Genomic DNA, 25141 nt, shown 5'->3' with positions numbered 1-25141 from the left:
TACCTACTACTACTCTCTACTACTCACTCTCGTACTCTACTACTCACTCTCTACTACTCTTTACATTCTCCACTACTCACTCTCTACTACTCTACTCGTTCTCCTACTCCCTCTCCTACTCACTCTCTACTACTCACTCTCTACCTACAACTCTCTACTACTCACTCTCTACTACTTACTCTACTACTCACTCTACTACTCACTCTCTACTACTCACTCTACTACTCACTCTCTACTACTCTCTCTACTACTCCCTCTCTACTTACTCTTTACTCCCTCTCTACTACTCACTCTCCACTACTCACTCTCTACTACTCTCTACTACACTCTAGTACTCTCTAGTACTCAATAACTACTGCTCTCTAACCAGTACTCAATTTTACTATTCATTCTCTACTCCTCGCTCTACTAAATCTACTATCTACTACTCACTCTACTATCTACTACTCACTCTACTATCCTCTATTACTTTCTAGTACTCGTCATTAATCTCTACAACTCACTCTTTAATTCTCATTATCTCCTACACACTATCTCCTACTCACTCTATACTACTCTCTACTATTCTATACTACTCACTCTCTAGTACTGCCTAAAACTCACTACTACTCTACTCTCTACAACTCTACTCTCTATTAGTCTACTACTCACTCTCTACTAACTACTACTCCCTACTACTACTCTCTACTGCTCACTCTCTACTACTCACTCTACTACTCACACTACTAACTCTCTAGTACTCACTCTCTATTACTCTATATTACTATGTACTACTCACGCTCTACTACTCGATCTGCAAAAACAGCCTAACCTTACTCCAAACCTTTACTCTTTGCCTAAAGGCACTAGTGCACAAAATGCCATAGTTCTCATCTTCATTACACATAAAGCAATTCTGTTTGTAATCAGGTTGCTTTTTAGCTTTAGCTTTATTAGTTTTTTTTCAAATGCTTGTTTTATTTTATTTTTTATGCAGACCCTGGCCTTCTGTAGTGAGCTAATGGATGTAGAATTGCCCGTGATAACTTCTGTACCAGCAGAAAAAATAAGTATATACAGCGTAGTGACAACTGAAGTTTCAGCTAGTGAGAAGGGACTTGGCCCTTGTATTCATAAGGTCTAGCAGTTACCATAGCATATTTTTGTAACTTCTCTAGGTACTCCAAGTGATCATGAGGCAATACATGCAGAACCTACCTAGATGTTTATATCATGGTTGTTTGAAGGGATGGGTGCAGCTGTTGGAATTGAGAAGATCAGAAACGCACCTCGATCAAGTCTTTCTATAAGAGAACTGCTTTCAGCATTTAAAGAAGCTAGCCACATGGATCACAGCCATAAAAATGAATGCTAGTCAAATGCTTACATCTTGAAAATGCTCTTCCTAGCCTTCAATACTTTTAAATAATTTCACCTATGCACAAATCGCCTTATTTATTTATTTATTTTTAGTTTTATGAAGCGCTAGCCGGACCCGAGGGTATCGGAGCACTTTACAGGTTATGGAAATACATAAATATGTTTACAAGCGGTACATGAGGGAATTCTTAATATGAAAGTCACCAGAGAGTACAGCACTATGTGGTTATAAATTCACAAAGTATAACACAGGGCACGTGGATGTGAAAGGCATCAGGGACAAAAAGGCGAATGAGCAGGACGTGTGACCATCTTTCAGGCATTAATCCACTAGGGAAACATAGAACAGTTGGTGTGCAAGGTTAGGTAGCTTTTGAGGAGTCGAGATTGAAGGTCCTGTTTATGTATTAAATCTTTTATTGAGTACAGGCTGAAAAATTTAATGCACCTCAATCTGTGATGTGGGCCGACCCCACTCCGGGGAAGCCAAAGGCGGAGATCACAAAGACGCCCATGGCCTGGCCAGTGGGTCGCATTGTTCGTTAACACAGCAAGCCGCCTACAACCCAACCGTGCCGGCCGCGTCATAAGAGGTGCTACAAAGGTGCTGAAGGTCCTGTTTAAAGGAGGAGTTACAGAGGAGATCTTTAGGTAGTGAGTTCCAGATCTTTGGAGCATCACCTGAGAAGGAGCGAGCCGAAGATGATTTCTTCTTGAAGTTGGGAGGAATTAGAAGAGCGTTGGAGCTTCTCAGTGTTTGGACTCTTTCAGCTCTCGAAATTCTGTTTTCGAAGTATACAGGGAATTTTGTAGGAAGCACTTTGTGGGTGATGCAGGCTGTCTTGAAAAAGCGTCTTCCTTCGATGGGAAGCCATTTAAGGCTACTAAGGGCAGGAGATATGTGGTCACATTTTTCAGTACCTGTGAGGAGTCTGGCAGCTGTGTTGAGACTCCTACTTCAAGGAGTCAAATTTGAACTATAGTTTGGCTCTTTCCTTCATACATCAACAACATTACTGCTCCAGTCTATGGCACAGTTAAGCTCCATAGAAAACTTGCACACAAAACAAGGAACATTATGACAAAATCATTACTCACATGCATGTTTCACGTTAGATAGTATGGTCATGACATTGAACCTAGAAGTTGCGTCTGGGCCGGAACTGTTATGAGGTTCTCCTTAAACGTGTAACATGTTTTGAGTAATTTCTGTGCTTCAGGGTGTAGTATAGTTGGGTTTGGATTCTCACTGATCTTAGATGGCTCTGTAGTTTCTGGCCACCTCTGTATGTCTTATTGTGTTCATAATAATGTTCTTGACTCTGTGATGTCATTTTCTTTTTTCAGTAGTGATGAAGGCCACAAGCAGTTGCACTAACAAAAGAATCTGAAAAACAGTTTACACACTTGTACCAGATGAGCCTTTTCCACAACGTCTCGTAAACATTTTGGTGGTGTCTTTTTAGATCATTTCATCACCTTTAAAACACACAGAAGCACAACATGGTAAGCTATGCTACAGCTCCAAGTTTTTTTGATCCTTTTGATGTTTTGAAGTTAATTGGGAAGTTGGGAGGAGGTACTTCATCTGTACTGCTCTTTCACCACAACTAACCGTGTCGATTATTTGATAAGTAACAGTTTATTCTTATTTACTTTACTTCATTTTGGCTTGAATTTTAGGGTGTGGCGTAATGGCTAGAGCAGTCGACCTGGAATCTTGGGAACCGGGTTCAAGTCTCGGCATGGGCTCAACATCCTGTGCTTCTGGGCAAATCACTTAGGGCCAGATGTAGGTCGCTCAATACCGGTCGGTAATGGCCGAAATTACCAAATTTCGGCCGTTACCGACCGGTATTAGGCTTTTGAGATGTAGGTGGCCATTTTCCGGATTCAGTAATTTACCGAACCGGTATTTTAAGGAATCGGTAAATTACAAATTCCTTAAAATACCGATTCGGTAAATTACCGAATCCTTAATGTAGGGATCACTCAAATGAGTGCTTTTCCCATTTCAGGATTCGTTATTTACCACCAACTACAAGTTGGTGGTAAATATCGAAAACCCTAAAAAAAGCAAATTTTTGCAAATTTGTGCCATTAGTTCCATGTGGCAGACATACATGCCCTTATGGCATGTATGTGTGCCACATGTGCACCCATGCACTATTCAGGGGTGCAACAGGGTGTCAGAGTGACACCCTGCCACCCTTGAATGTGTTCCCCATTTTACCGAATCGGTATTTATCAATTCGGTAATTCCCATTCATTCCTATGGGCCTGGAGGCCCATAGGGATGAATGGGAAATACCGAATCAGTAAATATCGATTTGGTATTTACCGAATCTTTCAGATTCTGTAAAATTTACCGAATGAATACCTACATCCCATTTACCGATTTTAAAATACCGAATCGGTAAAATTCGTTTTTTTAGAATCGGTAAATCTGGATTACCTACATCTGGCCTAACAAAAATAATATTGCATCGCTGTTGGAGAGACGCGCCACTATGCCGGTCTGCTTCTTATCATGGAACTGCTGATTTGTACTTGTACGGATATTGCTTTTCAACCTTTTGGGACCTTACTCCTTTGATATTGCTGCCCATTGTTGCGTGATTGGGAGGGAGACCACACTAACAGTGGTGTTTCAAAAATATACTCTTTTTCCTGTCATCAAACTTTATTTGGGATTCCTGGAAAGTGGCCCTATATAGCATTTACTTGAAATTCTTGGAATTATCGGGTTTCCCTCATTTGCACTGCTAAAGAATTTCTTCTTTCCAGTAGGGTTACGGTCGCTTTTCTTGTGTGAGGCTCATTTGGCTTCCACGTACGGATACACACTACACTTCAGTCCGGTTATTGGAAACCCCTCTTTCATCCTATTAGCCCTGACGAAGTTCCCGTGGCACAGGGGAATGAAACGCGTTGGCTGTGTGCCGTTGTTGTTTTCCAAAGAAACTCAATAAAAAGAAGAACCTTCAAAGAACCTACCTCTTATTGACTTTTTATGTAGTGCATCTTCCTTTTGTCTTTATAACAAAAATAATATGTCCGTCCGTAATGCAACTGGTGCTCGTGTAGGTCGCACTCTATAAAACAAATAATATTTATTTTTTATATAATGATGGTACCACCATTGAAGATATTTATCATGAACAAACACATTTTTCCTTGCTCCAAGTACCCCACAAATGTAAGAAAAGAAAAAGCAGTCAACAAACACCTATGGCAGTGATTTAAAAAAAGCAGACTTGTGATCATCAACAGTTCTTGCCATTTGTTAAAAAAATGTCATCATAAGCCAGATACAAACTTTAAGGACCTCAGGATATTTTAAGCCATGCCACTTTCTCACTCTCTTTTCATGATGTTCTATGAAGAGATTCATGTCTCAGTCATGAAAACATCTTTCACTGCCCCTTGGTGCAACTCTTTGCTTTGCTGTGAAGTACCTTTTATTGCAAGACATTATTGCAAGACATTGCTATATCCTTGTAGCTGGAATAATGCTATTGATTATGAGGCAAATGCCACCAATTGCATGAACCGTAAACCTCATGGGGCAATGATTGAAGCGATGAATATTGTATGTTCCTTCACTCTATTTACTCTATTCTCTCCAAGCACACACTTAATACATCTTCTGCAGTTGTAAATCCCAGAGGGCCTAGACCCTCACATGTTTCTATCCTCAGAATTCAGAGGTAGCTACTGTCAAACATGTTGGATTTGAAGCCTTTGTATACTTTAGTTTTGGATACTTTTTACTATGTCGTGTTAGAGCGCCAGTCGTTGTCAGGTTCTGCTAATATGTTTTTAGGATCAAACCCATGGGTGTACGATTGGGCACTATATGATGTGAAGGGTATGCGATTACTCATATCCTACAATTCTAGTACATTTTGGTTCAGTAACTCACAGCCGTCAGTTCTATTTGGGTACATGCTAGTGATTTGTCTTATTTTATTTCCTTTTATTATTGTTACTAAATGAAATATATATAATATAAGATAGCTGTGAAAAATACGTTCTCTCATGACCCCACAAATATTGCAGAAGCTAAAGTTTGCACCTTTACCACCCCATGCCATTGTAGACATGCAGTGAGCTATTCAGTCAAGATGCAGTAGTTCATACAGTTATGTAAGTGAGAAATAAGGCGTAGATGTTTGGGGTGTTCTAGATCACTAGACCTTTGTGAGGGCACATTTCACCCCACCCCAGCAGCACAGCAGGTTTCTGGAGTTGCTCCAATATTCAACAAAAAAAGTTTAATGGGGTGAAATGTGCCCTCACAAAGGCCAGGTGAATTGTCTAATTTGCCATTGGGGCAAGGCACAAGCCCAGCATGAACGCACTCTTTGATGAATTCGAGAAAAGGAGGTGTACAGCGCAAAAGGGAGTGCATCCCGTCATTATCTGTGGGGTGTTCCAGAGGCAGATTTATTAGTGGGGCGAAAGGTGCCACGACTCCTTGGCGGTTATATACCAAGGAGGTAGTGAGGAATGTTTGTCTGGTGGTCAAAGACTTATCTCAAAAGAAATTCAAATCTCTCTTAAAACTCAATTCCATTCAAAAAAGCTTTATTCGGGTCATTAAAAATAACCATAAAAGCATATAAATACATCATCAAAATCAATTCTCATTACATTCATTTTTTTAAAAAGGATCATAAAAAGTCATCAATTAATAAGGGGTACATTTAAAACATCATACTTTTCCTAGCTTCAATAGATTTGAGCAGAAACGTTGCAGTAAAGAAGCCAACATCTAATTCTTACATTGAGGCAATCAGCCTCATAGCAGCATCAGTGGTGAATGTGCAATATTTTAAAAATAACGGTTTTAAAAAGGCTATACGAAAATGTTTATACAATTCACAGACTAGGAGGAAGTGCAAGGTGCTCTGTTTGGTGTGGCCATCACACGGGCAGGGGGAAGTTGGATATTCTTTGATCTTAGGGAATGCGACCAAATGGTGCGCAAGCCCAAATCTCACCCTGGTTAGGACATATCTGTGGGATGCTCTGGTAACAGAACTCAAGTATAGTTGGAACCCAACAGCATCTGAATAGCTAGAATAGTAATGACAGGTTTTTAGCTGTTCATTGTCACTACTATTCACCATAGTTCTGTTAGATAAAAACAGGTTCTTAATTTCTAATTTTGTCAGTTCTGTTGGTGCCTTAGGGTCATCTTTTATATTTACTTTAAGGAGGTCATTAAAACATTGTACAACATATTTCAGCCAGGGGATCTTATACCAGTTGTCCAACCGGAGGCAATCTTGGATAATTACTCTATTAAAAGCTGTTTCTTCTTTACTCCAGATTAGTCTCCAGGACATTAGGGGTCTAAGTGCTAGTTTATCTGACAAATAACCGATACCTAGTTCGCTATGAATAAGCTCTGTTGATGCCGAACTGGGAAGCTAAGCAGATTTTTTAAAAACTTATTTTCAGTTACTTGTAATTGCTTGTTACAGCCGTGACCCCATACCCCCGCACCATATAGTGCGATGGATGCGCTTCTAGCAAGATATATATGTAGAATGTCCTTTATTCGGCGGTCCCCCAGATTTGCTGCAAATTTAGAAATACCATGGCAACTTTTGGCCATTTTTGCTTCGACATTTAGTTTTTCATTTGACCAAGGGCCGTTCCCGGCAAAAGTTATCCCTAGATAACAGAACTTATCAACTGTTTCAATTTTCTGTCCTTCTACGTAAAAAGGGTTACATAAATTCCTTTTTTTGCCACAAACCATAGCTTATGTTTTACTTTTATTGATCACCATTTTCCCCCTAGACATAAAATCAACAAATGAATTAAGGAGACGCTGGAGCCCTAATGGGGTTCTAGATAATAGTACTGCGTCATCCGCGTATAGCAGCACTGGAACATCTATTCCATTTACCTTGGGCGCATCCGACAAAACCCGTTTAAGAGTTGAGTCTACCCCATTAATCAAGAGTGTAAATAATAATGGGGCCAGAACACAACCCTGGCGGATGCCGCATCTTACCCTGAACTTGGGAGTACATTCTCCTCCCTGCACATACCGGACAGATGTAAAAAGCCTTTCATACAGCCATGCCAGGAAGACGATTATAGGTTCCGGGGCACCAGGGTCCAGTAGAGTTTACCATAAAATGGAGTGGTCCACTGAATCAAAAGCTCTGCTAAGATCAGCGAAACATAAATAAAGAGACCCCTGTTTAGCACAAGTATATTTCCCAATGATCAAATCTAAATTGATACATTGTTCCAGGGTGCCTCTGCCTTTTCTAAATCCATATTGAGAATCTGCTAAAATCCTATTGTCCTCAGCCCATTCCTCCAATCTCACTAATAGGATCCTGCTAATTATTTTTATTGAAGAATCTAACAGTGAAATAGGTCTATAATTTTTAGGGTCCGATTTCCCCCCCTTTTTATATATCGGTATTATAGTAGATTCTCCCCATGAATCCGGTGGGCCTTCCATTACTGCTATGTTAAATACAATATTTAAAAAAGGTACCCAGAGAGCTGGCAATGACTTATAGACATCTACAGGCACTCCATCTGGGCCTGCGGCCTTTCCCCCTTACTATTCTTGATGCCTTGTGCTACTTCATCAAGGGTAATGTCAAGAGGTAAAATTGGCCAATTGGCTAAATCAGTTAGATTATTGGCAACCTCGGTTTTAAAAATACTCGAGAAGTGAGTTACCCATGCCTCACTGTTTACATTGGATGATAATTCAGGCTGGGATTCCTTCTTTAGGAAAGGGGAGTTTACAGTCGCCCAGAACAGCTGCGAGTCATAAGTATCTGCAGCCTGGTTGAGCTTATCCCAGGCGTCCTGTTGCAATTCTCTTTTCCTAGATTTAAGAGCTTCTTTATATTCAATCCTAAATTGCTTTACCATAAACGGGTCCCTGGGTAAACTTGAAAGGGCCTTTTTTAACAAGCTTAATGAGTGTGTGCATGCATGGTTAAACCAGCCCTTACCCCCGGCACAATGTTTATTAGATGCTATTGTTAGGATAGTGCTGATATTGTTATTTATTTTACAGAAGTTTGTTAAAATCATCAATGGTGAATTCCTAGCATCCAAGATCTCTATTATTTCTTGGTAACTATTTCTGACTATATTTCCCATCATTTTTTCTGGATTCACTCCTTTCCATTTCATTCTTACCCCTTTTGACCTAATGGGTGCAATATGATCCACAATAACCGGTATACACTCATGAGAAGTGTCCCAGATATCTATCTACCTTTGTAATTATACAATTATGATCGCTAAGCAAATAATCTTCTACCCATGGAGTAATACATTTTTGGAAAATACTACAAGATACTAAAACATGATCAATAATTGTGTTTGTGTTTCTTCCCGTAAAAGTGGGGATCCTTTCCCCATTCTCATCTGTTGCACATGTTAAGATGACTAAGTCATAATTTGCCATATAGTTGTTAAGCGTTTCCCCTTAGGAATTATGGGGGAAATGAATGCCATCATCTCCTAACTCATCTCTAACACCGCAAACCCTGGTGTTGGAAAATAAACAGGTGGGGGTATTGAAATCTCCCACACGTATTATGTCAAACCCAACCATCATCCCCTCATGTAGCTTAGCAAAAGCATTCTCTAATTCCAGGACGACCTTAAACTGGGTTTTGTCAAACACATTATTATAAAAATTAATTAAAAGTATGTCTCTAACATGCTTTTGTTTTAACCACAAAACCTGAGAATGACATCCAATGTTAATGTGCTTCTTTACAATTAAGTCGATACCAGTTGATATTAAAATAACGAGCCCCCCCCTTGGCTCTGCCCGGTCCTGATCTTAATGCTGTGTAGTATTCACTGTTTTGTGCCACCCAGGCATCTGTAGTTAGAACCTTTTGTACTTGTATGTTCCATGCTCTATGTGAGAATGTTGCCTTCTGGCAGTTGAAAGCTGTTCCTGCTCCTCTGTCGCTGTGCTTCTCCTGAGCTAAATAAACCAAGACTACAAGCTACCTGATTGCGCTGTCTCCTTAATTACTACAAATTTGTTGGCGACGATGCTGCTCAGGAGAAGGTAAAAGAACCTGCCTTACCTCGTTTCTCCTCGTATTCCTGTAGAAAGGGCACCGTGGACCGAGTGCACATGAAGACCGATCTTTACAAAACTCTTATCTTCAAGCCGACGACGACCGATCCAAGATAAGTGTCTTTGTTTTACTCTATGCGCGTTCTTACATCTATTAAGGCACGAAAGTACATTTTAATTGAGGGCTCAGATCGCCCAGCGCGAGCGTTTGTCCCCGTGCGCTGCTTCCGCGTCATCAGTTCATGCGCGAGCGTGTTGTCTCCAGCGTTACCACGCTCTGTTCCTGCGCTTGTTGCCAAAGCAACCATCTGACGCGCACAGCGAAACGCGTCTCCGTGACAACCTCGCTGCATCTGAGCCGCTCTTGTGCCTGTTCGCGCCCGCTCTGTCTTCTCCTGTTTCTACGCGAGCAGTTTATTAAAATTGCCGCTTGGTCCAGAATGTGTTTTGGTGCCATCTGCGAAGAAAAAAAAAACAAAGGAGTTTTTAATTTAACATAAACATGGTGATATAGAAGAACTCATTCATCATAAAACGTTACGGGGTGTTTGTGTGATCTAAACCCCTACACGTCATCGCCATCTAGTGGCGGATGGAACTATTACATGGTCTTTTGACTACCAGATTATGAAGGAATATCCAAAGACTGTGTGAAGGAAAATAAGAATTTTTACGCACTCAATTTTTCTTGTACAGCGACAGAGTTAGTAAATATAAGAAAAAAAGAAAAAAAAACACAGCTTTTCAGTCAGTATGCAGTCGGTCTCTCCTCCTCCTCCTTTCCTGGAGACCCCAGGCAATCCTCCTATAATCTGGAGAAAATGGTTTGATGCTTTTGAGACCTATTTGGGGGCTATAGGCGCGTCAAGATATCGCGCAGAACGGAAGAAGTGTCTGCTATTACACTCTTTGGGTTTCGAGGGTAGAGAAATCTTCAAGCACTTACCCCCCTTGGTGAGGAACAATGCAGAAGAGGACGTAGATGAATATACCGAGACAAGGTTGAGACTTGAATTGCGTTTTGATGTCAAGCCCAGTCTTGTTGTAATAAGACACAAATTCTTCAAAAGGGAACAACTACCAGGGGAGGATGTTGAGACTTACGTTTCTAGCCTCAGACAACTGAGTGCTGAATGCGAATTTGAAGGTTTTAGGGAACAATTGATTAGAGACCAATATGTTTGTAAGTGCTCTGACAAGTCTATTCAACAGAAGTTACTAACTTTGGGTAATCCAACTCTTGAAGAGACTATTCGTATGGCCAAGAGTATAGAACTGTCAAAAAAAGAAGTAAAGGAACTTGAAAAGAAATGTGATGAAGGTGTTTCCATTGTCAGAACCAAGGATAACAAGGACAATAAAGGAGCCTTTGGTCAACAGCGTCTTGATAGAAACAATGTTCCTGGTTCACAGCGTTTTGAGAGAAATGCTTTCTCTAGGAGTGACATTTGTTACAGATGTGGGAATCCTTCTCATAACAAAAACAAGTTCTGCCCTGCCAGGAACTCTACCTGTCGGAACTGTGGGAAGTTTGGCCATTTTGCAAAGATATGTCGAGTCTCTAAACAGGGAAATTCTACTTTCAGCAACAGGTCCCAGAGTCTGGGTACTGTCAATACAGTTGGAAATCTCTCAGAGTCCTATGGAAGTACTGGCGATGAATCTGACTCTATGAACACCATCCAAGACGACCTTAGGGACATGGTTGTGGTGGTACGGGATGATGGTGTCATTATCGGGGATCCTTCGGATTGTGTTGATCCTTATGAAGATTTTGGTGTGGGTGACAAGATTATCACCTTGTTAGTAGATTCAGGCGCTAGAGTAACTATGATCACACAAGAACAGTTTGATGTGACTTGGCCTGAAAGGAACCTCCTACCACCTGACAGAACTCCCGTTTCTTATGAAGGGCGTAGGATAGCTCTCCTTGGGTTTTTTGAAGACATCATTCAGTTCAGGGGCAGGAGGATTTTGGGTAAAGTTTATGTCTCACTCAAAGGCCTTAACATTTTGGGGTGGTTCCACCAGGGGTCATTCAAGATGATCCTTAGACCTGGTTCCAAAGAGCAGATTAGTATCGAGGAATCTTGTGACAACATTGAGAGTTTGGCAGTCATTGTCTCAAATGACTATGTCGAGAAACTGATTTCTAAGTTCCCCACTGTTTTCGGAAATAGCCTTGGCATTATTAAGGGTTTCAACCATGAGATTAGAGTTAAAGATGGTGCTATCCCCATAAAACACAAGGTCAGGAGTGTTCCTTTCAGCGTGAGGGATGACTTGGAAAAGGAGTTGATGGGGTTATGCAAGAAAGGTTTCATAGAACCTATTGAGTCGTCTTTGTGGTTGTCTCCTCTTGTTGTCGCCAGGAAAAGGAATGGGGATTTGCGCGTCTGTGTGGATTTGCGCAGTCTCAACAAAAACATCTGGATTGATTCACACCCCTTACCAAAAATCACAGACTTGCTGTCTCTTACCAGAGGAGCTAGGTGGTTCACAAAGTTGGACTTGGCCTCCGCGTACCACCAGGTGGTGTTGAGTCAATCCTCTAGACATCTGACTGCGTTTGTCTCACCTTTTGGCAGCTTCCAGTACTGCAGGATGCCTTTTGGCCTTGCGTCGGCGGCTGCGGTTTTCCAAAGGCTGATGAGTCAGATGTTTAGAGACACTCCTGGAGTGATTGTTTTCCAGGATGATGTTTTGATTTTTGGCGAAAACAAGGTGGATCATGACTTTTCTTTGAATCAGGTTCTAGAAATCATGCAAGAAAAAGGGATTGTATTAAAGAGAGAGAAATGTGTTTTCTTAAAGGAAAAAATGGAATTCCTGGGTCATGTTGTTTCACATGAAGGTGTGGAACCACGCCCTGGTCTGGTGAAAGCCATTGTTGATGCTTCGCCTCCTGTTGATAAATCTGGCTTAAAGTCTTTCATTGGACTCAGTGAATTTTACTCAAGATTTATCAAAGATTATGCGTCAAAAGTTCAACCTTTGACTAACATGTTGAAAAAGAATGTGCCTTTTGTCTGGGATAAGAACTGCCAAGAAATTTTCAAGTGGATCGAGTTGCAGTTAGTTGGGGACAGCATCCTCAAACCTTTTGATCCCAACAAAGAATGTGTTGTGACTGTGGATACGAGTGGGTTTGGACTTGGGGCTGTTCTCACTCAGAGGAATGGGCAAATCGATAACACCATTGCATATGCGTCAAGAGTTTTGCGTGGGGCTGAGGTGAACTTCTCCGTCATTGAGAAGGAGCTTTTGGCTTGCTGGTGGGCGGTCAGGAAGTTCAATCCCTATCTCTGGGGTAGTCATTTCACGATTCGCACCGATCATAATCCTCTAGTTTCTATCTTGTCTGGAGAAAAGATTAAAGAGCACACCCCTAGGATTGCTAGGTTATCCACGAAGCTCCTTCAGTATGATTTTGAAGTTGTTTATCTGCCAGGTTCAAAGAATGTCAGAGCCGACTATTTTTCCCGGTTTCCTTTAGCTGATAATGATTCTGAGGCTGAAAAGGAAGATGATCTCGAGGATTGCTTTGTTGCGGCTTCGGACCTTGAAGGCATGTGTGCTATCAGCGAAGTTGAGTGGAAGAGGAAGTTATTGAAGGATGCTGTTCTCCTTCAAGTTGTGAATTATCTGAAGTCTGGTTGGCCCAAGGAAAAGAATGTTTCAGGTCTTTTCCAAACCTTTGTCAAAATTGCTGATGAACTCACTGTTGAAGATGGCATTCTCATGCGGTGTGGTAGGCTTATTCCCCCTGAGAGTTTGCGGAAGCGTTGGGTGGATGGTGCACATGAAGGTCACTTAGGGAAAACTTTCACCAAACGCAGGTTGAGAGATGTGTTTTGGTGGCCACAGATGGACGTCTGTGTCGATTCCCTAGTTGACAATTGTGTCATTTGCAAGTCCTCAGACAAAGGTCACAAAGTTAGGTCTCCTCCTTTGGAACCCGTTCAATTTCCTGAAAGGGCGTGGGAAAAGATTGGAGTTGATCTAGTTGGCCCTTTTTATCTTTTACCTCCCTGCTCCCGTTTTGCCATTGTTGCCATTGATTATTACTCCAAATGGCCTGAAATTCGTTTTATCAGTGAACCCTCTTCTGCTAGTGTAATTTCCTTTTTGAAAGACATCTTCTTGAGAGAAGGGTTTCCTTCAGTTGTCATGACTGACAATGGTGTCCAATTTGTCAGTTGCGAATTTGAGTCTTTCCTGAAACAAGGTGGTGTGACCCATAAAAAAAGTTCTCTTTACCATCCCCAGGCCAATGGCTTTGTTGAGAGGATGAACCGTGTTCTCAACAACTGTGTCCAGTGGGCCATTGCCAGTAAGTGTGTGGTAGAGAATGCTGTGCGTTCCATGTTATGGTTTTACCGCACTACAGCCCATTCTTCCACTGGGGTTTCTCCCTTTGAACTCCTGAGGGGTAGGAAACCTTCCACTAAAATTTGTCCGGGCTGGATGTCGAAATGGGTCAAAATGGATGTCATGGATGGTGTTGATGATTTTGTCAGGGACAATGTATCTGAAGCTCAAAGGAAGCAAAAAGCCTATTTTGATGAACGGAAGAGGTCTGCTCCCCATGATTTCTGTGCAGGTGATATCGTTCGCATTAAAAATCCTGCTCATGTCACCAAGGGTAGGAGCAAATTTTCTCAGCCACTTGTGGTCGACAAGGTCTGCGGGAATGCTGTACGTGTGAATAATAAGGATTGGTGGAACATCTGTAAAATTGTGAAGGTTAGTGGTAATGATGCTTTTCCTTGTGTTCCTCAGTCCAATTCCAGCTCTGTTTTTAAAGACAAACGTTTTGGTTCTTCTGATAATGACGGAAATGGCAGTAGTGTTGATGTTGCTTTTGTACCTGGTCCTCGCAGGAGTCATAGAGTGTGTAGAATTCCTGCCAGGTTCAGATAACTTTTCGCTTCTGTTTTCTTCTTCATTTCCAGTGGTGTTTTTCCTCTCTCGCTTTCCGGTTTTCCTTTCTTCCTTTCTTTTTCTTTCTTTCTTTCTTTCCCTTTTCTTTTTTCCATTTCCACCTACGAATGTTTCTTCTTTGTTTTACAGAAAAGAGGATAATGTAGTATTCACTGTTTTGTGCCACCCAGGCATCTGTAGTTAGAACCTTTTGTACTTGTATGTTCCATGCTCTATGTGAGAATGTTGCCTTCTGGCAGTTGAAAGCTGTTCCTGCTCCTCTGTCGCTGTGCTTCTCCTGAGCTAAATAAACCAAGACTACAAGCTACCTGATTGCGCTGTCTCCTTAATTACTACATGCTGGTAATTCATAAGAAGTAAAACCATTAAAATGAATTGACCCTGTACACCAGGTCTCTTTTAGACATATAATCTTATTGGAATCAAGGAACTCTGACCATCCTAGCATTTCCTGCTTATTAGATATTCCAGCGATATTCCAGGAGGCTATTGTGACCCCTCTTTCCTGTTTAACTCCACCGTTTCATGCAGGTATGCCAGGACGACAATCCATATACAGTGGCTGTTTAGTACTTACCAAGCCTAACTCAAATGCAATCTCATTATCCAACGGGCCGGTTTGTTCCAAAATGACGGGCTCTATTTCCTGGCTACTTCCAGAGCTCTTCCCATCCCCACTTACAGTATTCTTATTATTCAAATTCAAATTCTTATCCAGTCAGTCATTTTCATCTAAATTGCTAAACGGTTGAAACCTGTTAAAGACTGGCAAGTTTTTTTTTTTTTTTGTAAGACCTTTATTCGTAGCAAAAGATGGATACACAGCCAGGAGCCTACAACCCTGAGGCCGGCTGTGTTAGTGTTAAGGTGCGTTTCAACGGTGATAGTACACAGCCATATAGCCGACAACATCTGTCCGGCGGCGTAAAGCACATAAATTAGGTCTTGTTTTTTAGGTCTCGGCTAAAAGACGCGCGTAAGCGCGTCTCCGCCGAGATCTTATGTCAGCGAGTGGCAGTCCCAGGAGACAGTCCAGGTCACGCGCATCCTTCCAGGCGATTTGTAGCTGGAACGCGCGCTGTGGCCAGGCGCTGTCTCCTGGGAAGCGCAAGCACAACACACGCATGCGCGTACACACACACACGCGCCCATGCACGCACGCACATACATACATACAGAGACACCACCCCTGACTCATACTCACGCGCGCGCACACACACAAGTGCACCGAGGCCCCCCCTCCCCCTCCCCCGCCGTCACGCACATACATACACACACACACACGACCATACACACACACAAGTGCACCAATCGCGCTCCAGACCCCCCTCCCCCGCCGTCACCGTCGCGCACATACATACACACACACACGAGCATACACACACACAAGTGCAGCAATCGCGCTCCAGAACTTACCTTACCTCAGCACGCGGCGCCCAACCTCCTGCTGGCGCGGCCCCGGGGCTCTACACCGCTCACAGGAGCCCCGGGCCGCGAGACGCTACGACTCCGCCTGCCTCCTCTTCCGGTGTGAACGTGGCCCCGCCCCCGTCACAGGCGACCGTGCCTGACTTCCGGGGCGGCGAGCTTGGTAACGAATCTGGTGCTATCTCTTGGTTTAGAAGACGTAATTGTGTCGTCCATTGTACCCCTTGAGACATGTGCACGATACTGGGATAGTTATGCCTCTCCAGTCAAGAAGGCATGCATTAACAAATCTTTCAAGGGCTTTTGGAGACTCAGACAGACACCATGCCTCAGCTGTCGATCAATGAGAACACATGCTCCCACTGCAGGTAAGGAAGGACAACAGCCAGCTGAAGCACTGGAATGCAGAAGACCAGCCAGCAAGAAACACAACAAATATATGGTGTTAGGGTTCTCAAGTCCTCCTTTGCCCATTAGTTTCTATCTCACCCAAAGTTGCTTTGATCTTCTGTTTCTGCATTTCGAATAAACACAGAAAGGACTTCCCACTGCATGCAGAACACTGGCACCCAGCCTGGGCGATGGCTGTAAATAACTGCTCCCACGTGCCTCTAATTTCAACAATATTAATTACACTAAACAGCTTTATCCTGCCCATCTGCTTGCACGACATGGCAGCTTGGCATGGCACCCTGGCATTGCCATCCACTGAACTTGGATCCGCAGCTTGTCAGGCACCTCCGCATGTGCAGGCGCTTCAAGACTTTGAAGGGGACCATATTGCCCGCAGACCAGCAGTTGGCGAAGAGCTCGCATCATATTTTACTTCTATTACAGTGATGGAGCAGACAGATGGTGAGTGCAGAGTGGTGAGTGCAGAGTGGTGAGTGCAGAGTGGTGAGTGCAGAGTGGTGAGTGCAGAGTGGTGAGTGCAGAGTGCAGAGTGGTGAGTGCAGAGTGGTGAGTGCAGAGTGGTGAGTGCAGAGTGGTGAGTGCAGAGTGGTGAGTGCAGAGTGGTGAGTGCAGAGTGGTGAGTGCAGAGTGGTGAGTGCAGAGTGGTGAGTGCAGAGTGGTGAGTGGTGAGTGGTGAGTGGTGAGTGCAGAGTGGTGAGTGGTGAGTGCAGAGTGGTGAGTGGTGAGTGCAGAGTGGTGAGTGCAGAGTGGTGAGTGCAGAGTGGTGAGTGCAGAGTGGTGAGTGCAGAGTGGTGAGTGCAGAGTGGTGAGTGCAGAGTGGTGAGTGCAGAGTGGTGAGTGGTGAGTGGTGAGTGCAGAGTGGTGAGTGCAGAGTGGTGAGTGCAGAGTGGTGAGTGGTGAGTGCAGAGTGGTGAGTGCAGAGTGGTGAGTGGTGAGTGGTGAGTGCAGAGTGGTGAGTGCAGAGTGGTGAGTGCAGAGTGGTGAGTGGTGAGTGGTGAGTGGTGAGTGGTGAGTGGTGAGTGCAGAGTGGTGAGTGCAGAGTGGTGAGTGGTGAGTGGTGAGTGCAGAGTGGTGAGTGCAGAGTGCAGAGTGCAGAGTGGTGAGTGCAGAGTGGTGAGTGGTGAGTGGTGAGTGCAGAGTGGTGAGTGCAGAGTGCAGAGTGGTGAGTGGTGTGTGGTGAGTGCAGAGTGCAGAGTGGTGAGTGCAGAGTGGTGAGTGCAGAGTGGTGAGTGCAGAGTGGTGAGTGCAGAGTGGTGAGTGCAGAGTGGTGAGTGGTGAGTGGTGAGTGCAGAGTGGTGAGTGGTGAGTGCAGAGTGGTGAGTGCAGAGTGGTGAGTGCAGAGTGGTGAGTGGTGAGTGGTGAGTGCAGAGTGGTGAGTGCAGAGTGCAGAGTGGTGAGTGGTGTGTGGTGAGTGCAGAGTGCAGAGTGGTGAGTGCAGAGTGGTGAGTGCAGAGTGGTGAGTGCAGAGTGGTGAGTGCAGAGTGGTGAGTGCAGAGTGGTGAGTGGTGAGTGCAGAGTGGTGAGTGCAGAGTGGTGAGTGCAGAGTGGTGAGTGCAGAGTGGTGAGTGCAGAGTGGTGAGTGCAGAGTGGTGAGTGCAGAGTGGTGAGTGCAGAGTGGCGAGTGTGCAGAGTGGCGAGTGTGCAGAGTGGCGAGTGTGCAGAGTGGCGAGTGTGCAGAGTGGCGAGTGTGCAGAGTGGCGAGTGTGCAGAGTGGCGAGTGTGCAGAGTGGCGAGTGTGCAGAGTGGCGAGTGTGCAGAGTGAGTGTGCAGAGCAGTGAGTGCAGAGTGAGTGTGCAGAGTGAGTGTGCAGAGCAGTGAGTGCAGAGCAAGTGTGCAGAGCATTGTGTGCTGTTGAGTGCAGAGTGCTGTGTATTGGCAATGTTAATGACAATGGCCATTTATTTTTGATTTAAAGAAAAAAAAAGAAATGTCATGAGCAATGCCAATAGCTCTACCTTTAATGATGCCGAGACCATTGCATTGCAAATGCTTGTTTATAAATTTTGTTGGTGTATTAAAACATACACAGAAAATAACAATAAAAAAACCCCAACAACGAGCCCTTCACATTTCAGTCGTCCACATCAGAAAGTACAGTGCAAACACAGCGTTTCATCTTTCTTGAACACATCACCCGCCCACCCCTCCCGGCATTAGTAAACTCAGCTCTTAGCACCGGCATCCAACAATGTTACTCCGTGTCACTCTCCACCGTGGTCAAATATTCAGTGAGATATAACCAAAAGTCTTTCGGCCTGGATCGCATTGGTAGGCTCTCTTCGCATGTTAGGAGTTTGTCCCTACAGCTGGACATATCTTGTAGCCATCTGAGTGTGTTGGGTACCTGTGTAGTGTGCCAGCATTGTGATACCTGCCGCTTGGCTAATAGTAAGGCGACCGCACAGAATTTACGCTTAGATGATTTGAGCTGCGGTATAATGCCCAACAAGCAAAATCGGATTGTGCAGTCCACCGCAACCCCCACCATTGCAGACAGTTTAGTGATTACCTCTGCCCAGTAGTCTTGAATTTTGGAGCAATACCAGGCTAGATGGATAAAATCAGCCCCCTCTGCACCACACCTCTTGCATCTGGTGTCATCCTGCATGCCGTATCTACACATTTGTGCTGGGGTGTAGTATGCCTGATGTAGATATTTGTAATGTATGATTTTGAGATTGCCATTAGGGGTAAGATTTTGTGTTAGTGCACATGTCTGTTCCCAGTCCTTCTCTGTCAATGGGTTGTCTAAAACCAAGTCCCATCTAGCCTTGGCCCTTTCCGTGGACTGTGGAATCTCAGCCTGTGCAGAGGTGTACAATCGTGACGTCAGGTGCGACAGGTCCTGAGTTGTAATAATGAGTTGTAAGGTATCTAATATTGCCGGATCTTCAGGAAAGGTAGGGTATAATTCCATCATGGCTCTCTTCAGTCTATAATGCGTGAAGTAAAATATCTGTGATTTGTTGTGTATGTACTGGAGTTCCGCAATGTCTACGAATCTACCCTTGTTAAATACGTCTCCCATCTGTGCAATGCCCACCTGTTGTAACAACGACATCCCCACCTTCTCGCGTGTGACTGATAGTGCTGAGTGATCATGTAGTGGCATGTTTCGTGCATAAAGCGGGGTTTTGTGCGCCAATCGACCAAGTTCGTGCCACGCCTTGACAGTAGTGTCAACTGTATTTATGTCATGATCGTGCAGTGGTGGGTGTTTATATGAGAGGATGGCGGTAAGAGGGACAGGATTCGCATCGCCTTCTTCAATCGCTGTGTGAGTTAGATATGGCACCAGGTGATACCAATAAGCCGCATATTGTGCCTGTGCGCACAAATAGTACAGTTTAAAATCTGGCACTCCAAATCCTCCCCTGGCATAAGGGAGCGTCAACGTCTGAGGTCGATCCGCGCTTGTTTCCCTGCCCAAATGAGTTGTAGCACCAGTGACTTAATGCGACGGAATACTTCTCCCGGGGGGTAATGGGGATATTACTGAAAAGATACAGCAACTTAGGCAATATATTCATTTTAACTATTGCAATGCGGTCTGCTAGAGACAGCGGAAGCTGTATCCAGCGCTTTACCTTCTCCTCCAGTTTGGAGATTGTTACGCCATAGTTTGTGCGAATGACTATGTCTGGATCTCTATGGAATAGCACTCCCAGATACCGCACCGGGTCGGTCTGCCACTCCAAGGGGTATTCAGTATCAAAGGGAGTCGTAGTGTCTGTGAGGGGAATTATGGAGGACTTCGACCAATTGATTGTTAGCCCCGAGTGCCCACCGAATTTGATGTACTCCCTCAACAGATGGTTTAGGTTCTCGCTCTGGTCACGAACGTAGAGCACCATATCATCCGCGTACAATGATATGTGTACCGGCCTAGCGGGAAATTGCAGGGCAGATGATTTATAGTTCTGACGGATAATGCAGGCCAGGGGTTCCAATGCCAGGGCAAATATCAGGGGGGAGAGCGGGCAATCCTGTCTGGTACCGCGTTCCACTGCAAAGCTGTCGGATAAGTACCCGTTTACTCGGACCCTGGCTCGTGGCTTAGTGTAGATGAGGGACACCCATTGGACAAACCTTTTAGGGAAACCCATACGGTGTAGCACCGCAATCAAATAACTCCATTCAATAGAATCGAACGCCTTTGCAGCATCCAACAGAACCGCTACAGCCTTCGTTTTTGGTTGGAGATAATGGGATAGGGCGAACAGTGTCCGGGTATTATGGGATGTGGACCGAGTTGGGACAAATCCTGCCTGGACAGGTAACACCAAGTTGGTCATCAGTGGTGTCAATCTCATAGCCATGATCTTTGCTAGAATTTTGGAATCAACATTTATCAGTGATAGCGGCCTATAGGAGTCACATTGGGTCGGATCCTTGGAGGGTTTCAGAAGAGCTATGATTACCGCTTCTCGGAGCGTTGGGGGAAGTACACCCTGGTCGAACGCGGCCCCGTACATCTCCGTCAGCTGGGGAGCTAGAATATCCACGTAGTGTTTATAAAATTCGTTTGTGTACCCATCCGGGCCCGGCGCCTTACCATTCGGCAATGATTTTATCACCTCCGTGACTTCCTCAACCATGATGGGTGCCGCTAGGTATTCCCTCTGGTGGTCAGACAGCCACGCTATGGCCACCTCCCTAAAGTAGTTGTTGATAGCATCTGTGGAGGCTATTGGCTGCGATGTGTATAGAGCACTATAAGAAGTGACAAAGCTTTGCAAGATATCAGCCGTTTGCGTCAGTATGATACCATTCTCAGTTTTAATGCCAAGTACCTCATTGTGTTTCCTACCCTCGCAGATTTTTGCAGCTAACAGCCCACCCGGCCTGCCTCCCTCCCCAAAAGTTCTAGTGGTGTGTTTTTTATCTAGATACTTTATTTCGTCATCTACTAGATTCTGATGTTCCGTGTGTAATGTGCGTAGTTTGCCCAGAATCGTGACATCATGGGTAGTTTCGTATTCCCTTTCCAAATCCCTCATTTGTGTGTCGCATCTTTTAATCTGCTGTCGTATGTCGCGAAGTATGCCGATAGTTGTGCTCATACACACTCCTCGAACCTTTGCCTTAAAGGCTTCCCACAGTAGGCATGGGTCCTCGACCGTCGGTTCGTTCAGCAGAAAATAGTCTTTGATCGCTGCGTGGATAGTGTCTGCATATAGTATGTCCGTTAGAGCATGTGAGTTAAATCTCCACTGATAGGGAGGTGGGATGTGATCTGGTATGGAGAGCTTTAACCCCTTCCGTGCTGCGAACGTCCAACGGTCGTCGCGTGCACTACCTCGCTGGTGCTGCGCAAGACCGTTGGATGTCCGAATCCCGTTAGCGCGATCGAACGTCCGCACTGGGGCGGAAGGTTCGACGTGCTAAACGGGTTAATAAAACCAGATTGTGGTCCGATAGTGTTCTAGGAAGGACGTTAACGTCACTTGTCCAATGTATGATATCATCAGTACCTAACCAATAGTCCAAGCGGGACCAGCTATTGTGGCATGCAGAAATGTGTGTGGCTCCCGGTTCCGTGGGAAATTTGTGTCTCCATATGTCCGTTAACCTCACGTCCGCCAGTACATGTTGGAGTTTGGCTCTGGCATGTTTGTGGTTCGATGGATTGAGCGGAGCGGTCTACACCATCAGCAAGGGCCACATTCCAATCACCCCCGCATATTATCCTAGTGTGTGTGAATTGTTGTAAGTGTCCCCATAAGTCCTGAAAGAAGTCGGGAGAATCCACATTAGGGCCATAGACATTAAGCAAAGTCATTTTCTTACCACGTAGTATACCTGATACAATAACATATCTGCCCCCTGGATCCTGTATCACCCGCAGAACTGTGAAATTTAACCCTTTCCGCAACAACAACATCACCCCTCTAGAGTAGGAGGAATACGTTGCGGTATGGACAGATTCGGCCCATTTTAGGCCTATGGAGTGATGCGTGTTCGGGGCAATGTGTGTCTCCTGTAAAAACGCAATATCTATGTAATGCCTGTTCAGGTATGCAAACACCCGTCTAATTTTCTTAGGTTGTGTTATACCTCGCACATTCCACGTGAGTAGTTTTATATGTGCATTATTTGCTTGCGTTGACCTCTGAGTCATCTGTATAGCGGGGGTGCATGCATATGTTGCGCATTATAATAGCGCCAGGGGTCTGCTGACATGTGTCCAAGTACAATCATGTGCATACAATTGTTTTCTGGTTCTTCAAAATATAATCGATAGACACAATCTGAATGTTCAGGTCTCAAAACATCAACATTTACCTCTTCCCGCCCTCCCCCTCCCACTCCAGCAACCCAAACATGCCGAAGCCATTCTCCCCCCCCCCCCCCAATTACCCTCGACAACAGTTCGGGGCTAGACATCAAAACCAGTCCTATAGAACCTGTGTGGGGAACTCCCTTGTGGAGGTCCGCTGGAGGCGCAACTCTCCATCCAACTAAATGGATGTGGACGGCATCCCTGACGTTATTAAAAGTAGGCGCTTCATGACTCAACACCCTTGGCCGATCCCGGCCCTTCGCCTGAAAGAACTTAATTGTCAACTAGGTGGGATCACGCAACCTGTTGTTCCCGGCCCCCCCCCCCCCCCGAGTTCAATGGTGAACTTGTCACTCTGCATCAGCCCAAAATCTATCACCAGTGTGAGAGCCTCGGGCGCCACTCCAATCACTAACCATCGTATTCCACCATACACCACAATTTCCGATATCCCCAGTATCTTCAACAAAATAAGCATCAATATCGTGTGCAGACAGTGAAACATAGGAGTAGTTAGTTTGGGCGGGAAGCATTGTTCGTCCATTGGCGACCCCGTGCCCGCTTATGCATAGATTCAACATATCTCTCACATGAAAGCGTCCATGATGTCCCGCAGTAGCCCCCCCGTGTAACCCCGCAACAGCCCGGGCCACGTGAGGGGAAATCAAAATACCAAGTGGGGAACTTAGCCCATACGGGTCTCGATTCGTTACTGTAAAACATCAAGCATGTCCTTCACAATAAGGGCTCTTACAGGCAGTTCAGCACATATATATTTAAACACATTTTCGGAAGCCATCTGGGGCATTATCGCAGGTACCAGAAAGTACAAGCATTTCAATGCGCCGAGAATAGTGCCGACCTGACGGTGTCAGCACCACATGTTGGCGCCCATCCCCACCAGCCCCCCCAGTAATCCGCACCATGCGGTCTCAAAGTCTATCATGTGACAGTTCTTACAGTAGTCAATCCTTATCCTGTAGTCAGCATTACGAAAGACCATCTAATATCAGCAATTACAAGTCCCACAGTCTATTGTGGACGCTCAGCGTCGCCTGGCATGAACTATGCTAACGCTGGCGTAAGGAAGTGTCCATGGGGCGTTAAAGTGCTACATACTCACATACAGTTTTCTTTCGAGCGTAGCCCCATCATACTTAATCCGTGTCTACCTGCTGTCCTTCTCGCGTACCAGCTATTTTCTGTGTGATTATCTGCTTCACAAATTCTTGCGCAGCTTTCGGAGTCGCCAAAATCACAGGTTTTCCCTCCCATTGAACCCGTAGCCTGGCCGGGTATAGCATAGAATAATTAATTTGGAGGTCTCTGAGTTTGGCCTTCACCGCCGTGTATTCTCTCCGAGCTTGTTGGACGGCCACAGTATGATTAGGATAGAATTCCAGTTTATTGCCCTGATGAGTTATGGGGCCCTTCTCCCTTGCCAGCCTCAAGATGGTGTCCCTGTCTCGATAGTTCAGTACCCTGGCCACGATCGGCCTTGGTGACGCTCCTGGCGGCGGGCGTGGCGCAAGGGATCTGTGCGCTCTCTCTATAACAAAAATTTGCGATAATGAGTCGTCTCCAAATATGTCTTTGCACAATTTCTCGATATATTGTTCCATTCTGCCGGTGTTGGTAGATTCCGGCAGCCCCGCTATGCGTACATTATTGCGTCTAGAGCGCGATTCCAATTCCTCCTCCTTTGCTTTTATCACCTCCAGCACCCTCTCCATGGCCGTGCATTTGGCAGTTGTGGCATGTGATTCGTCCTCGACCGCTGAGATTCGCGTTTCTGCAGTTTCCAGCCTCTCTCCGTGTTTTTCCAGTTTGGCAGCCATACCATCCATCCTGCACGTTAAATTGTCCAATTTACCGTTGATATCTTGTAGATTGGATTGGATGGCCAACAGGATCTTTTCCATGTTGCTGCCAGTAGCAGGTTCGTTTGGCGTTTCGCTCATTGCAAGAGGGCCCGTTTCTGTAGCTTTGGGCGTCTTTTTTGACTCAAAGGAAATCTTGTTGTTGCTTATCTGGCCTGACCATGTTAGATGGAGGTAGGGTGAGCTGAGCTGTGTTCCGTGGCGTGGATCTCGTCCTTCTAGTGGTCGCCGCCGTCTTGGCGCCCTGTACTGCGCACTTGCTGGGTCCCGGGGGTCTCAACCTGCTGGTGGTCCCTAGGTGTGAGATAGCGCTGTCCCCTGACACGAAAACCTCTTCAGACCCTCAGTGTGGAAGCGGCAGGGTCAGTGCTTCAAGCGCGCCATTCGCAGCTTCCCTGGCGTAGGTAAGCAATGCGCCTCTCTGGCGGACCGCGTGACTGGCTGGGGTCCCGTTATGTTGTCAGGCTCCTGCGTTAGTGTGGATCGCCTGCACTGCTTTCAATTGCATCCACGTATTTTGTCATACCCAGCGCCGCCGGCGCGCGTAGATCAGGGTCGGAGCCAAACCGGGACCATCGACGCGCTTCACCCGAGCCTCACTGCCTCCGGATCCCTTACCTCACCTCAAGCGCCGCCGCGCCGCCTCACTCCAGCTGGAAGTAGATTGCGCCAATGCGAGACTTTCGTGCAGGGCTCCGCTCACCCCACAAGGATCGCTCCATGCAAGCATCAGGCAGA

At 45.2% G+C, this 25141-nt stretch overlaps 1 protein-coding gene across 1 annotated transcript in view; it reads left to right on the top strand.

Annotated features, from left to right (window-relative positions):
• The first annotated feature begins 2707 nt into the window (after nt 1-2707).
• Nucleotides 2708-25141, top strand: part of APEH (acylaminoacyl-peptide hydrolase) — an 883124-nt gene continuing 860690 nt past the window's right edge. Inside the window, exon 1 of the mRNA XM_086938781.1 lies at nt 2708-2865. Coding sequence (XP_086794907.1) covers nt 2863-2865 — 3 coding nt within the window. The 5' untranslated portion in view covers nt 2708-2862. The remainder of the gene's footprint in view (nt 2866-25141) is intronic.

Source organism: Lissotriton vulgaris, chromosome 9 (genome assembly GCF_964263255.1).
Source record: "Lissotriton vulgaris chromosome 9, aLisVul1.2, whole genome shotgun sequence".
In the NCBI taxonomy this organism is placed as follows: Eukaryota; Metazoa; Chordata; class Amphibia; order Caudata; family Salamandridae; genus Lissotriton; species Lissotriton vulgaris.
Note: the sequence above shows the minus strand (reverse complement) of the source record. Positions and strands in the feature narration are given on the sequence as shown.